The following is a 12958-nucleotide window of genomic DNA, read 5'->3' as shown; positions in this document are numbered from 1 at the left end:
TTATTTGTGAAAAAAACCGAAATTTGGCGAAAATTTAGAAAATTTCGCAATTTTCCAACTTTAAATTTTTATGCCCTTAAATCACAGAGATATGTCATGCAAAATACTTAATAAGTAACATTTCCCACATGTCTACTTTATATCAGCACAATTTTGGAACCAAAATTTTTTTTTGTTAGGGAGTTATAAGGGTTAAAAGTTGACCAGCAATTTCTCATTTTTACAACACCATTTTTTTTTAGGGACCACATCTCATTTGAAGTCATTTTGAGGGGTTTATATGATAGAAAATACCCAAGTGTGACACCATTCTAAAAACTGCACCCCTCAAGGTGCTCAAAACCACATTCAAGTTTATTAACCGTTCAGGGGTTTCACAGGAATTTTTGGAATGTTTAAATAAAAATGAATATTTAACTTTTTTTCACACAAAATTTATTTCAGCTCCAATTTGTTTTATTTTACCAAGGGTAACAGGATAAAATGGATGCCAAACGTTCTTGTACAATCTGTCCTGAGTACGCTGATACCCCATATGTGGGGGTAAACCACTGTTTGGGCGCATGGCAGAGCTCGGAAGGAAAGGAGCGCCATTTGACTTTTCAATGCAAAATTGACAGGAATTGAGATGGGGCACCATGTTGCGTTTGGAGAGCCCCTCATGTGCCTAAACATTGAAACCCCCCACAAGTGACACCATTTTGGAAAGTAGACACCCTAAGGAACTTATCTAGATGTGTGGTGACCACTTTGACCCACCAATTGCTTCACAGAAGTTTATAATGCAGAGCCGTAAAGATAAAAAATCATATTTTTTCACAAAAATGATTTTTCGCCACCAATTTTTTATTTTCCCAAGAGTAAGAGCAGAAATTGGACCTCAACAATTGTTGTCCAATTTGTTCTGATTACGCTGATACCCCATATATGGGTGTAAACCATTGTTTGGGCGTATGGCAGAGCTCGGAAGGGAAGGAGCGCCATTTTACTTTTCAATGCAAAATTGACTGGAATTGAGATGGGACGCCATGTTGCGTTTGGAGAGCCCCTGATGTGCCTAAACATTGAAATCCCCACAAGTAACACCATTTTGGAAAGTAGACCCCTTAAGGAACTTATCTAGATGTGTGGTGAGCACATTGACCCAACAAGTGCTTCACAGAAGTTTATAATGCAGAGCCGTAAAAATAAAAAATCTTATTTTTTCACAAAAATGATCTTTTCGCCCCCAATTTTTTATTTTCCCAAGGGTAAGAGAAGAAATTAGACCACAAAAGTTGTTGTGCAATTTGTCCTGAGTGCAACCCCATATGTGGGGGTAAACCACTTTTTGGGCGCATAGCAGAGCTCGGAAGGGAAGGAGCGCCATTTGACTTTTCAATACAAAATTGACTGGAATTAAGATGGGACGCCATGTTGGTTTGGAGAGCCCCTGATGTGCCTAAACATTAAAACCCCCCACAAGTGACACCATTTTGGAAACTAGACCCCCTAAGGAACTTATCTAGATGTGTTTTGAGAGCTTTGAACCCCCAAGTGTTTCACTACAGTTTATAACGCAGAGCCGTGAAAATAATTTTTTTTTTTCGCAAAAATTATTTTTTAGCCTCCAGTTTTGCATTTTTACAAGGGTAACAGAATAAATTGGACCACAAAAGTTGTTGTCCAATTGGTCCTGAGTAAGCTGATACCCAATTTGTGGGGGGGAACCACTGTTTGGGCGCATGGCAGAGCTCGGAAGGGAAGGAGCACCATTTGGAATGCAGACTTAGATGGATTGGTCTGCAGGAGTCACGTTGCATTTGCAGAGCCCCTGATGTACCCAAACAGTACAAACCCCCCCACAAGTGACCTCATATTGGAAACTAGACCTCGCAGGGAACTTATCTAGATGTGTTGTGAAAACTTTGAACCCCCAAGTGTTTCACTACAGTTTACAACGCAGAGCCGTGAAAATAAAAAATCCTTTTTTTCCCCCACAAAAATGATTTTTAGCCCCCCAAATTTTTGTTTTCCCAAGGATAACAAGAGAACTTGGACCCAAAAAGTTGTTGTCCAATTTGTCTCGAGTACAATGATACCCCATATGTTGGGGTAAACCCCTGTTTGGGCTCACGGGAGAGCTCGGAAGTGAAGGAGCACTGTTTTACTTTTTCAATGCAGAATTGGCTGGAAATGAGATCGGATGCCATGTCGCGTTTGGAGAGCCCCTGATGTGCCTAAACAGTGGAAACCCCCCAATTATAACTGAAACCCTAATCCAAACGCACCCTTAACCCTAATCCCAACTGTAACCCTAACCACACACCTAACCCTGACACACCCCTAATTCTAATCCCAACCCTAATCCCAACCGTAAATGTAATCCAAACCCTAACCCTAGCCCTAACCCTAGCCCTAACCCTAGCCCTAACCCTAGCCCTAACCCTAATGGGAAAATGGAAATAAATACATTTTTTTTAATTTTATTATTTTTCCCTAAGGCTAGGTTCACATTGCATTAGGGAAATCCGTTTAGCGCTAGCGCTAGCGGATTGCGCTAACGCAATGTCTTTTTAGGTGTTGCGTTTAGTGGTCGCGTTAACATCCCCGCTCTGGAAGATTGGGGATCGGACCTCGGGCGCGCCGCGGACGCTGCAAGCAGCGTCCGAGGTGCGCCACGAAAGAACGGCACCTTGCTAGCGCGAGCTGAAAATGGCACGCTCTAGCGATGCGCTACACCCGAAAATCACATTGCTGTCAATGGGTGTGCTAACGGACCCGTTGCACGGCGTTAATTGTGACATTTTCGCCGTGCAACGCTGTCCGTTAGCGTTAACCCATTAACGCAATGTGAACCTAGCCTAACTAAGGGGGTGATGAAGGGGGGTTTGATTTACTTTTATAGCGTTTTTTTATATTGGATTTTTATGATTGGCAGCCGTCACACACTAAAAGACGCTTTTTATAGCAAAAAAGTTTTTGCGTCTCCACATTTTGAGACCTATAATTTTTCCATATTTTGGTCCACAGAGTCATGTGAGGTCTTGTTTTTTGCGGGACGAGTTGACGTTTTTATTGGTAACACGTGACAGTTTTTGATCGCTTTTTATTCCGATTTTTTGTGAGGCAGAATGACCAAAAACCAGCTATTCATGAATTTCTTTTGGGGGAGGCGTTTATACCATTCCGCGTTTGGTAAAATTGATGAAGCAGTTTTATTCTTCGGGTCAGTACGATTACAGCGATACCTCATTTATATCATTTTTTTTATGTTTTGGCGCTTTTATACGATAAAAGCTATTTTATAGAAAAAATTATTATTTTGGCATCGCTTTATTCTGAGGACTATAACTTTTTTATTTTTTTGGTTATGATGCTATATGGCAGCTCGTTTTTTGAGGGACAAGATGACGTTTTCAGAGGTACCATGGTTATTTATATCCGTCTTTTTGATCGCGTGTTATTCCACTTTTTGTTCAGCGTTATGATAATAAAGCGTTTTTTGGCTCGTTTTTTTTTTTTTTTCTTACGGTGTTCACTGAAGGGGTTAACTAGTGGGCCAGTTTTATAGGTTGGGTCGTTACGGACGCGGCGATACTAAATATGTGTACTTTTATTGTTTTGTTTTGTTTTTTTTAGATAAAGAAATGTATTTATGGGAATAATATTTTTTTTTCTCTTCTTTATTTAGGAATTTTTTTTTTTTTTTTTTTACACGTGTGGAAATTTTTTTTTTTACTTTTTCACTTTGTCCCAGGGGGGGACATCACAGATCACCGATCTGACAGTGTGCACGGCACTCTGTCAGATCGGTGATCTGACATACAGCCGGGCAGGATTAGAGCTGCAGCTGCAGCCTGATCCTGACCCGGAAGTGCTCCCTACAGGACCCGGATACAGCCCCGCGGCCATTTTGGATCCGGGGCCTGCAGGGAGAAGATGCTCGGTACACGGTGAGTACATCACCGTGTACCGATCGTCTCAGGGAAGCACGCAGGGAGCCCCCTCCCTGCGGATGCTTCCCTGCACCGCCGGCACACCGCGATCATCTTTGATCGCAGTGTGCCGGGGGTTAATGTGCCGGGAGCGGTCCGTGACCGCTCCTGGCACATAGTGCCAGATGTCAGCTGCGATAGGCAGCTGACACCCGGCCGCGCTCTCCCCGTGAGCGCGGCCGATCGCATATGACGTACTATCCCGTCACTGGGAATTAAGTCCCAGGTCACCTTGACAGGATAGTACGTCATATGGGATTGAGGGGTTAATCAGTTTTTTTTTTACTTTTGGCATGCTTCAATAGTCTCCATGGTAGACTAGAAGCTGCCATAACCCGATCGGCACTGGTACATACAGGTGATGATCAGTTCGCCTGTATGTAGCTAAATTACTCACTTGCTATGATTGCTGACGACTTGGCGGCACTGAAAGAAATTCGGCCATAACAACCATAAAGTTCTCCAGGAGTCCTCTGGTTATCATGCCATCCCATCAGTGACCTGCAATGATGTGACGGGGGTCACCGGTGGGCAGATTTCCTGCACGATTGCCAGTGCAGTGCACGATTGAAGTGCATGTTAAATGTCGCTGTCAGCATTTTACAGTAGCTTTTAACAGGTTAATAGCGGTGAGTGGATCGCGATTCTAACCGCGGCTGTTCCGGGGTTAAGATGTTGGACATGATTTAAAATTGCCAAAAAAATATGGAAGTCCAAAACGCCCAATTCTTCTGTCACATGATATTAGTAATTGGGGATAAGTTGATCAATTTGGATTACACGATATCAGGCTGCGCTGATGTAATGAAGAATTCTTAGGACCACGATGAGTTGAAGGTTTTTATTTCCATAATGCGTTTCAGTGCTGGACTAGTGTCTTTTTCAAGTGGAAGAAACAATTGCAACTATCTTGTGTATAATTGGATTTTTAGCATTTTGGATAGCAGTTTTGGGAATATACCTGGTTAGAAATAGAAATGCAAATGTCATCTATTTCTTTTTGTGCAGCTTTATAACACATATCCATCTGTGATGCGCTGGTTTACGAGTGTGGCTGAAAAGGCGATCAGGAATATGAATGAATTGCACTTATTCATTCAAGAGGCCTTCACCATCCACAGGAAACAACTGGATGTAAATGACCAGAGGAATCTTATCGACTCTTTTTTGGTGAAACAACGAGAGGTAATAAATATGTAGTGTTACATGTGTGGCAGAGCTGAGCTTGTCGTCTGGCAAAATTCATGTTCAATCACAATTTAGTTTTATTTTATATGGGAAACTTTGTCTAGTTGTGGAGCTATATGGCTTGCTGGGATGTCATATTGTGTTTTAGAAGTGTAAATTTTGTAGTATTATAAATGGCACATGGTAGCTTGAGCTGTTACAGATTACAGGGAAAGGAAAAAGTAACGGTTTTAAGAATTTTTACTTCATAAATTAATAGTACACATGAAAATCTGTAATATATCTTCTATTACATACCTGTCCCGGGTATGGCAGGCTCCGCTTCCTTCCCCTGAGTCTGCTGCCCTCTGTTGTGTTCCACAGTGGGTTTTGCAATTTGCTTATAGCGGATCAATGACGTCATCTACCTAAACCTATTTAAAGCTCAATACCACACACATCTGTGTCTTGGGACTTAGACTTAATGGTCATTTCTATTTAATGAAATTGCACTAAGCTTCAGTCTGCTCTCTTCATTCCTTCATTAATTTTCAGACGCCCTGATATGCAGTTTAAGTCTTTTATCTTGTCTCCAGCGGTTAATCTATTTAGAGTCAAACAGTTCATAATTCAATATTGGTAGTCTGCTGAGCATCATCTAAGTGCAGCACTGCAATGAATTAGACAAGAAATTTGAATTTAAGATAATTGAATACATAGTCACAGTAAACAATGTTTCTGTTTCTTTATATTAATCACCCTAAAGCCCTCCACATTCTACTACTCCCTCTAATCCCTACACTTAGGGTATGTGCACACAATGCGGATTTTGCTGCGGATCTACAGCGGTTCCACAGCTGCAGATCCGCAGCAGTTTCCCATGAGTTTACAGTACAATGTAAACTTATGAGAAACCAAAACTGCTGTACACATGCTGCCGAAAAAAACGCGCGGAAACACAGCGGTTTACATTCCGCAGCATGTCACTTCTTTCTGCGTTTTCCGCAGCGGTTTTACAACTGCCATAATATGGAAAACCGCAGTAAAAACCGCAGAAAAAATGCGGTAAATCCACGATAAATCTGCAGTGGTTTTCCACTGCGGATTTATCAAATCCGCTGCAGAAAAATCCGCAGTGGACACAAATACGTGTGCACATAGCCTCAGGAATGGACTGGTCATCTCTTCCTTCATTGATTGAGCACAAATTTCTCAACTCGTACTCTTATAGCCATTAGCCCAGCCCCCACTTCCTCAGTCCCTTTAACAGGAACTCTATCAAACTCTCGCTCTGTCTGCAACAAACTTTTCTACATCCATGATCTTTTCCTTACTAACGAACTTTCCTTCCTCTGCATCACCGAAAACTAACTCGCCACCTCTGACACAGCTTTTCCAGGTGCACTTATGGTGGATTCCATCTTTCTCACACCTTCGCCCCAACAGCACGCATGGTGGAGATGGTTTACTCCTGTCAGATAACTGCTCCTTTATGAAAAATTCCACCGCTGACCTCCGCTACTCTCCCTTTTTTTTAAGGTGCATTCTATGCACATCTACTTACCCTTGAATCCCCAAGACCAGCCACAATCTTCTTCAATCAATTCACCACCTGGTTACTTCACTTCCTTTAACCCCTTCATGACCCAGCCTATTTTGACCTTAATGACCTGGCCATTTTTTGTAGTTCTGACCAGTGTCCTTTTATTACGTAATAACTCAGGAACGCTTCAATGGATCTTAGGCTACTTTAACACATCAGGTTTTTGGTTTCAGGCACAATCCGTCAAATTTGCTAAAAAACGGATCCGGTGTACATAGTGAAAAAACGTATGCAAACTGATGCACCGGATCCATTTTTTAGCTGGATCCGGCTCTATGTACTGCGCATGTTTTTTGAGTGGGAGAGAGAAGAGAGAAAGAGAGAAAGAGAGAGAGAAAGAGAGAGATAGAGAGAGAGAGAGATATTTCTCCATGCCAGAATCAAAAACAAAGCTTCTGGGCATGCTCAGTGTGTTAAAAACGGATTCGGTCGCCAGAAATGTTCTTTCACACATCAGTTCCATGCATTTATTACCAGAAACATCCCTTCAGGCTTTTTCGCCGGACAGAAAAAACGTTGCAGGAGACGTTTTTTGTGTCCGGCAAAAAAGCCTGAAGGGACGGATCCGGCACAAAATGGATGAAACGCATGTCCTTCAGGCACAATCCGGCAGTAATACAACTCTATGGGGAAAAAACAGATCAGGCGTAAGAAAAAAACTGATCCAGATTGTGCCTGAAACTGCCGGATTGTGCCTGAAACCAAAAACCTGATGTGTGAAAGCAGCCTTAGCGATTCTGAGATTGTTTTTTCGTGACATTTTGGGCTTCACAATAGTAGTAAATTTAGGTTGATAATTTTTGCATTCATTTGTGAAAAAATTGTATATTTGGTGAAAATTTTGAAAATTTCACAATTTTCAAATATTTAATTTTTATTCTCTTAAACCAGAGAGTTATGTGACACAATACACAGTAGTTAATAAATAATATTTTATACATGTCTACTTTACAGCAGCACGATTTTGGAAACAATTTTATTTTTTTGCTAGGAAGTTATAAGGGTTAAAATTTGACCAGCGATTTCTCATTTTTACAACAAAATTTACCAAACCATTTTTTTAGGGACCACTTTACATATGAAGTCAGTTTGAGGGGTCTGTATGGCTGAAAATACCCCAAAGTGACACCATTCTAAAAACTGCACCCGTCAAGGTGTTCAAAACCACTTTCAAAACGTTTATTAACCCTTCAGGTGCTTCACAGCAGCAGAAGCAACATGGAAGGAAAAAAATAACATTTAACTTTTTAGTCACAAAAATGATATTTTAGCAAGAATTTTTTTATTTTCCCAAGGGTAAAAGGAGAAAGTGGACCACGAACGTTGTTGTCCAATTTGTCCACAGTACGCTGAAATCCCATATGTGGGGGGGGGGGAAACCACTTTTTGGGCGCAGGTCTCGGAAGAGAAGGAGCGCCATTTGACTTTTTGAATGAAAAATTGGCTCCAATCTTTAGGAGACACCATGTCACATTTGGAGAGACCCTGTGTTCCGTAAGATTGGGGCTCCCCACAAGTGACCTCATTTTGGAAACTATACCCTTCAAGGAACTTATCTAGATGCATAGTGAGAACTTTGAACCTCCAGGTGCTTCACAACTTGATCCCTAAAAATGAAAAAGTACTTTTTTTTCACAAAAAATTTATTTTAGCCTCATTTTTTTCATTCTCACATGGGCAACAGGATAAAATGGATCCTAAAATTTGTTACGCAATTTCTCCTGAGTACACCGATACCTCGTATGTGGGGGTAAACTTATGTTTGGGCGCACGGCAAGGCTCGGAAGGGAACGAGAGCCATTTCACTTTTGAATGTAAAAAAATTAGCTCCAATTGTTAGTGGACACCATGTCGCATTTGGAGAGCCCCTGTGTGCCTAAACATTGGAGCTCCCCTACAAGTGACCCCATTTTAGAAACTAGACCCCCCCAAGGAACTTATTTATATGTGTGGTGAGCACTTTTTACCCCCAAGTGCTTCACAGAAGTTTATAACGCAGAGCCGTGAAAATAAAAAATCTCTTTTCGTCAAAAATAATATTTTAATCCGCAATTTTTTTATTTTCACAAGGGTAACAGGAGAAATTGGACCCAAAAAGTAGTTGCTCAGTTTGTCAAGAGTACGCTGGTACCCCATATGTGGGGGTAAACCACTATTTGGGCACACGTCGGGGCTCAGAAGGGAAGTAGTGATGTTTTGGAATGCAGACTTTAATGGAATGGTCTGCTGGCGTCATATTACGTTTTCAGAGCCCCTGATGTACCTAAACAGTAGAAACCCCCCACAAGTGACCCCATTTTGGAAACTAGACCCCCCTCATAACTTATATAGATGTGTGGTGAGCACATTTTACCCCCAAGTGCCTCACATTAGTTTATGACGCAGAGCGGTGAAAATAAAAATATTTATTTTTCCTCAAAAATGATTTTTTTAGTCTGCATTTTATTAAATTTTCACAAGGGTAACAGGAGAAATTGGACCCCAAAAGTTGCTGTCCAGTTTGTCATAAGTATGCTGGTACCCAATATGTTAAAGTAAACCATTGTTTGGGTCAAGGCTCAGAAGGGAAGTAGTGATGTTTTGAAATGCAGACTTTGATAGAATGGTCTCCGGGCATCACGTTGCGTTTAGAGAGCCCCGTTGTGCCTAAACAGTAGAAACCCCCCACAAGTGACCCCATTTTGGAAACTAGACCCCCCAAGTAACTTCTCTAGATGTGTTGTGAGCACTTTGAACCCCCAAGTGCTTCACAGAATTTTATAACGTAGAACGGTGAAAATAAAAAATCATTTTTTCCCACAAAAATACATTTTTAGCCCCCAATTTTCTATTTTCCCAAGGGTAACAAGAGAAGTTAGACACCCAAACTTGTTGTGCAATCTTTCCTGAGTAGGGTTATGCCCCAAATGTTTGGGTAAACCACTGTTTGGGCGCACGTCGGGGCTCGGAAGGGAAGGAGCACCATTTGACTATTTGAATGCAAGATTGGCTGGAATCAATGATGGCACCATGTTGCGTTTGGGACCCCCTGATGTGCCAAAACAGTGGAAACCCCTCAATTCTAACTTAAAAACTAACCCCAACACACCCCTAACCCTATTCCCAACCCTAACCATAACCTTAATCACAACCCTAACCCCAACACACCCCTAACCCTAATCCCAACCCTAACCATAACCCTAAACACAACCCTAACGGCAACACACCCCTAACCTTAATCCCAACCCTAACCGTAACCCTAACCACAAGCCTAACCCTAACTCCAACACACCCCTAATCTTAACCATTATTCCAACCCCAACTCTAATTCCAACCCTAACCCTGAAGCTATGTGCCTACGTTGCAGATTTGTGTGTGGATTTTTCCGCACCGTTTTTGAAAAATCCGCAGGTAAAACGCACTGCGTTTTACCTGCAGATTTACTGCGGATTTCCTGTGTTTTTTGTGCAGATTTGACCTGTGGTTTTACACCTATGGATTCCTATTAAGGAGCAGGTGTAAAACACTGCAGAATCCAATCAAAGAATTGACATGCTGCGGAAAATACAACTCAGCATTTCCGCATGGTATTTTCCGCACCATCAGCACAGCGGATTTGGTTTTCCATAGGATTACATGGTACTGTACACTGCATGGAAAACTGCTGCGAATCACCAGCGACCAATACGGTCCGGATCCACAGCCATATCCGCATTATGTTCACATACGCTAATTCCAACCCTAACCCCAATTCCAACTCTAAGGCCGGGGTCACACTAGACCGTAATATGGACGAGTGCAATGCGATAAAAAATCGCATAGCACTCGTCCCAATGTTAATCTAAGGGGCAGCTCCCATCATCCGATATTTTCTCGGCCCTATTCCGGATCTGAGTGAAATCGCAGCATGCTGCGATTGTCAGCGTATCTCGGCCAAGAATCGCCAATGCAAGTCTATGCGTGCGAGAAAAAATCTGATAACATACGGACCATGCGTGTGCATTGCGAGAAATACGGAACACTTCTCCAGGTGACAGGAAATTAAATCATCCATTATCAGGAAGCTTTGGCATGCTAATTTCTGGCCCACGCTGGATTGCAAACCAGGAAGCACGCCTCCACGGAGTGTACTGTGTAGCAGCATGGCCAGGCATATAAATGTTGAGATGCTGATTGCTCTGGTCCATGATAGACCAGAATTATGGGACCAACGCGACACACATTATGTGGACCGTGCACGTAAAGACGCAGCATGGAGGTCAATCTGTCACCACATGTTCCCCGATTTTGATGAGCGACCTCAAGAGGTTCAGCAAGAAATTTGTAAGTACCATCCTTTAACAAAAAATGGGGTTTTATATTGGGTTCCTGATAAAAATAAGCATGAACACATCATATGTGGTTTGTTTATGAGTGAAGTAAATGATCCATGCTCTTGGTTAAAGATGCAAAAAACATTACCAAGACACACAAATATGGATGAAATGTAGTAGCTATAGTCCTATAATATAGGCCCCAAAGAATTTTAGGTTCCCCCTAGGCTCCAGGGCCCGTGTATGATTGCAAACCCTGTAACGGTTTGAGTTATGTGCGTGATATTTATATATCAAATTTTGGATCTTTGCAGTCAATGATGTCACTAGACGCTGGCGGAGTTACCGGGACCAATACCGGCGTGAACGTCAAGTTCCTGGGCGGAGTGGTGATGCAGCAACAAAAAAAAGAAAATATCTTTATTTTGATCGTCTTAATTTTCTTGCACCGTTGATGGAGCTCAGACCGTAAGTGCATGAATGTCTCAAAATATTTTACAAATCTTATTACGTGAATATGTATCTATTTTTTAATTTAAAAATTTTTTTGTGAAATACAGAACAGAGTCCAATCTGACAGAAAGGGAGACTGCATCTGACTCTGAGTTGGTGATTGACCCCATTGGTGAAGGTGCTGAAATGGCTGGACCATCTGGGAAAGCAACAGGCAGCAACCAACCACCACCACAACCAGCAGCAGCATCTTCTGCCACACAGGAGGCAAATCCAGAGGTGGAGGAAGGAGCCCAGAGCAGCAGTCCAACCTTGGCTCTGGATACCTCACCACAGCCTACTACAAGACCAAACCGTGGTCGGCGCAGAAGGGTGGCTTCTAACATTGGCACCAGGAGGCAAGTGGATACAGGGGTGTTGGACTATTTGTCCAGGGCTGCCCATGACGATGGGGAGGAAGCGTACTTCCGCAGTCTTGCCCACTATTTACAGCCCATTCGACGCTCGCTCAGGCTGCGGACCAGAAGTTGTATACAAATTGTTCTAGATGCGGCCACACCTCCAAAGAACCCCACTCATGTTTTTAATTACCTCGAACGGCGGCAAATGTCAGCTACCAACCTTCTGGCGGCGCAAGACCTTCCACAGGACCAATCCCAAACAGTCGCAGCACCACCCCCGCCACCTATAGCTCCACAACAACAGCCTGCCCAAAGCACCCAACAACCACAAAACAGTCCAATTTATGATTATCCTGCAACTGCCCAATATGACCACTTGAACAGACACATGTTTGGAAGCTGGTCCCAACATGTGTCTGCTCGACATGGCCATATTGGGGGGTCTGACCAAATGGGACAATCCAGTACCCAGGACTTGATGCCCTTCTACCCTCAACATCAAGTGTTAACTCATACACATGATCGAAACTTGCCACAACACCCTCAATTTAGACCTGCAATACCACAGGTTGACAGTCTGGTTGGTCAACTACCTAGGCAAAGTTCCGCACATGCTTGACACCCACCATCACCATCACCACCCCCAACCTACCAGAACCTGTAATTTGTTTGGACTTTTTTTTGGCCTGTCATTTGTCCTATTGTATGGGCTAAGTTTTTTGTTACCTTGGCATGTTAATCTGTCTGGTTTATATGGCTCAAATTACATATGCTGATAATATGTTTTGGGAATATATATACTGTATATATATGCTTTGAGCAGTAAAAATTGGTTCACAAATCTGAGTGTTATGTATTGGTCCAACTACATACATGATTTGACAACTTTACACACTTAGCTAATTTCTGAAGGAGATACATACTACACAATTGAAGCAGGAAAATTATGGTATTTATTAACTTACAGTATAACTAAACTTTACTGCAAAACAGCATTGTCTTGCCAAACAGTAGATCCCTCTGGTGACACAAAAAAATTGGTTAAAACATCACGAACTTTAAGGC

The 12958-nt window shown here is 42.3% G+C and overlaps 1 protein-coding gene across 3 annotated transcripts in view; it reads left to right on the top strand.

Annotated features, from left to right (window-relative positions):
• The window catches only part of LOC138638726 (cytochrome P450 2K1-like), a 384462-nt gene that overhangs the window by 242524 nt on the left and 128980 nt on the right, over positions 1–12958 (top strand). For 2 of the 3 annotated variants that reach the window (XM_069728255.1, XM_069728256.1), the window contains exon 6: positions 4986–5162. The exons of the other annotated variant lie outside the window; for it this stretch is intronic. In XM_069728255.1, the coding sequence (XP_069584356.1) occupies positions 4986–5162 (177 nt within the window). The remainder of the gene's footprint in view (positions 1–4985; positions 5163–12958) is intronic. 3 annotated transcript variants of the gene reach the window in all.

This window comes from Ranitomeya imitator, chromosome 5 (genome assembly GCF_032444005.1).
Source record: "Ranitomeya imitator isolate aRanImi1 chromosome 5, aRanImi1.pri, whole genome shotgun sequence".
Taxonomy (NCBI): domain Eukaryota; kingdom Metazoa; phylum Chordata; class Amphibia; order Anura; family Dendrobatidae; genus Ranitomeya; species Ranitomeya imitator.
Note: the sequence above shows the minus strand (reverse complement) of the source record. Positions and strands in the feature narration are given on the sequence as shown.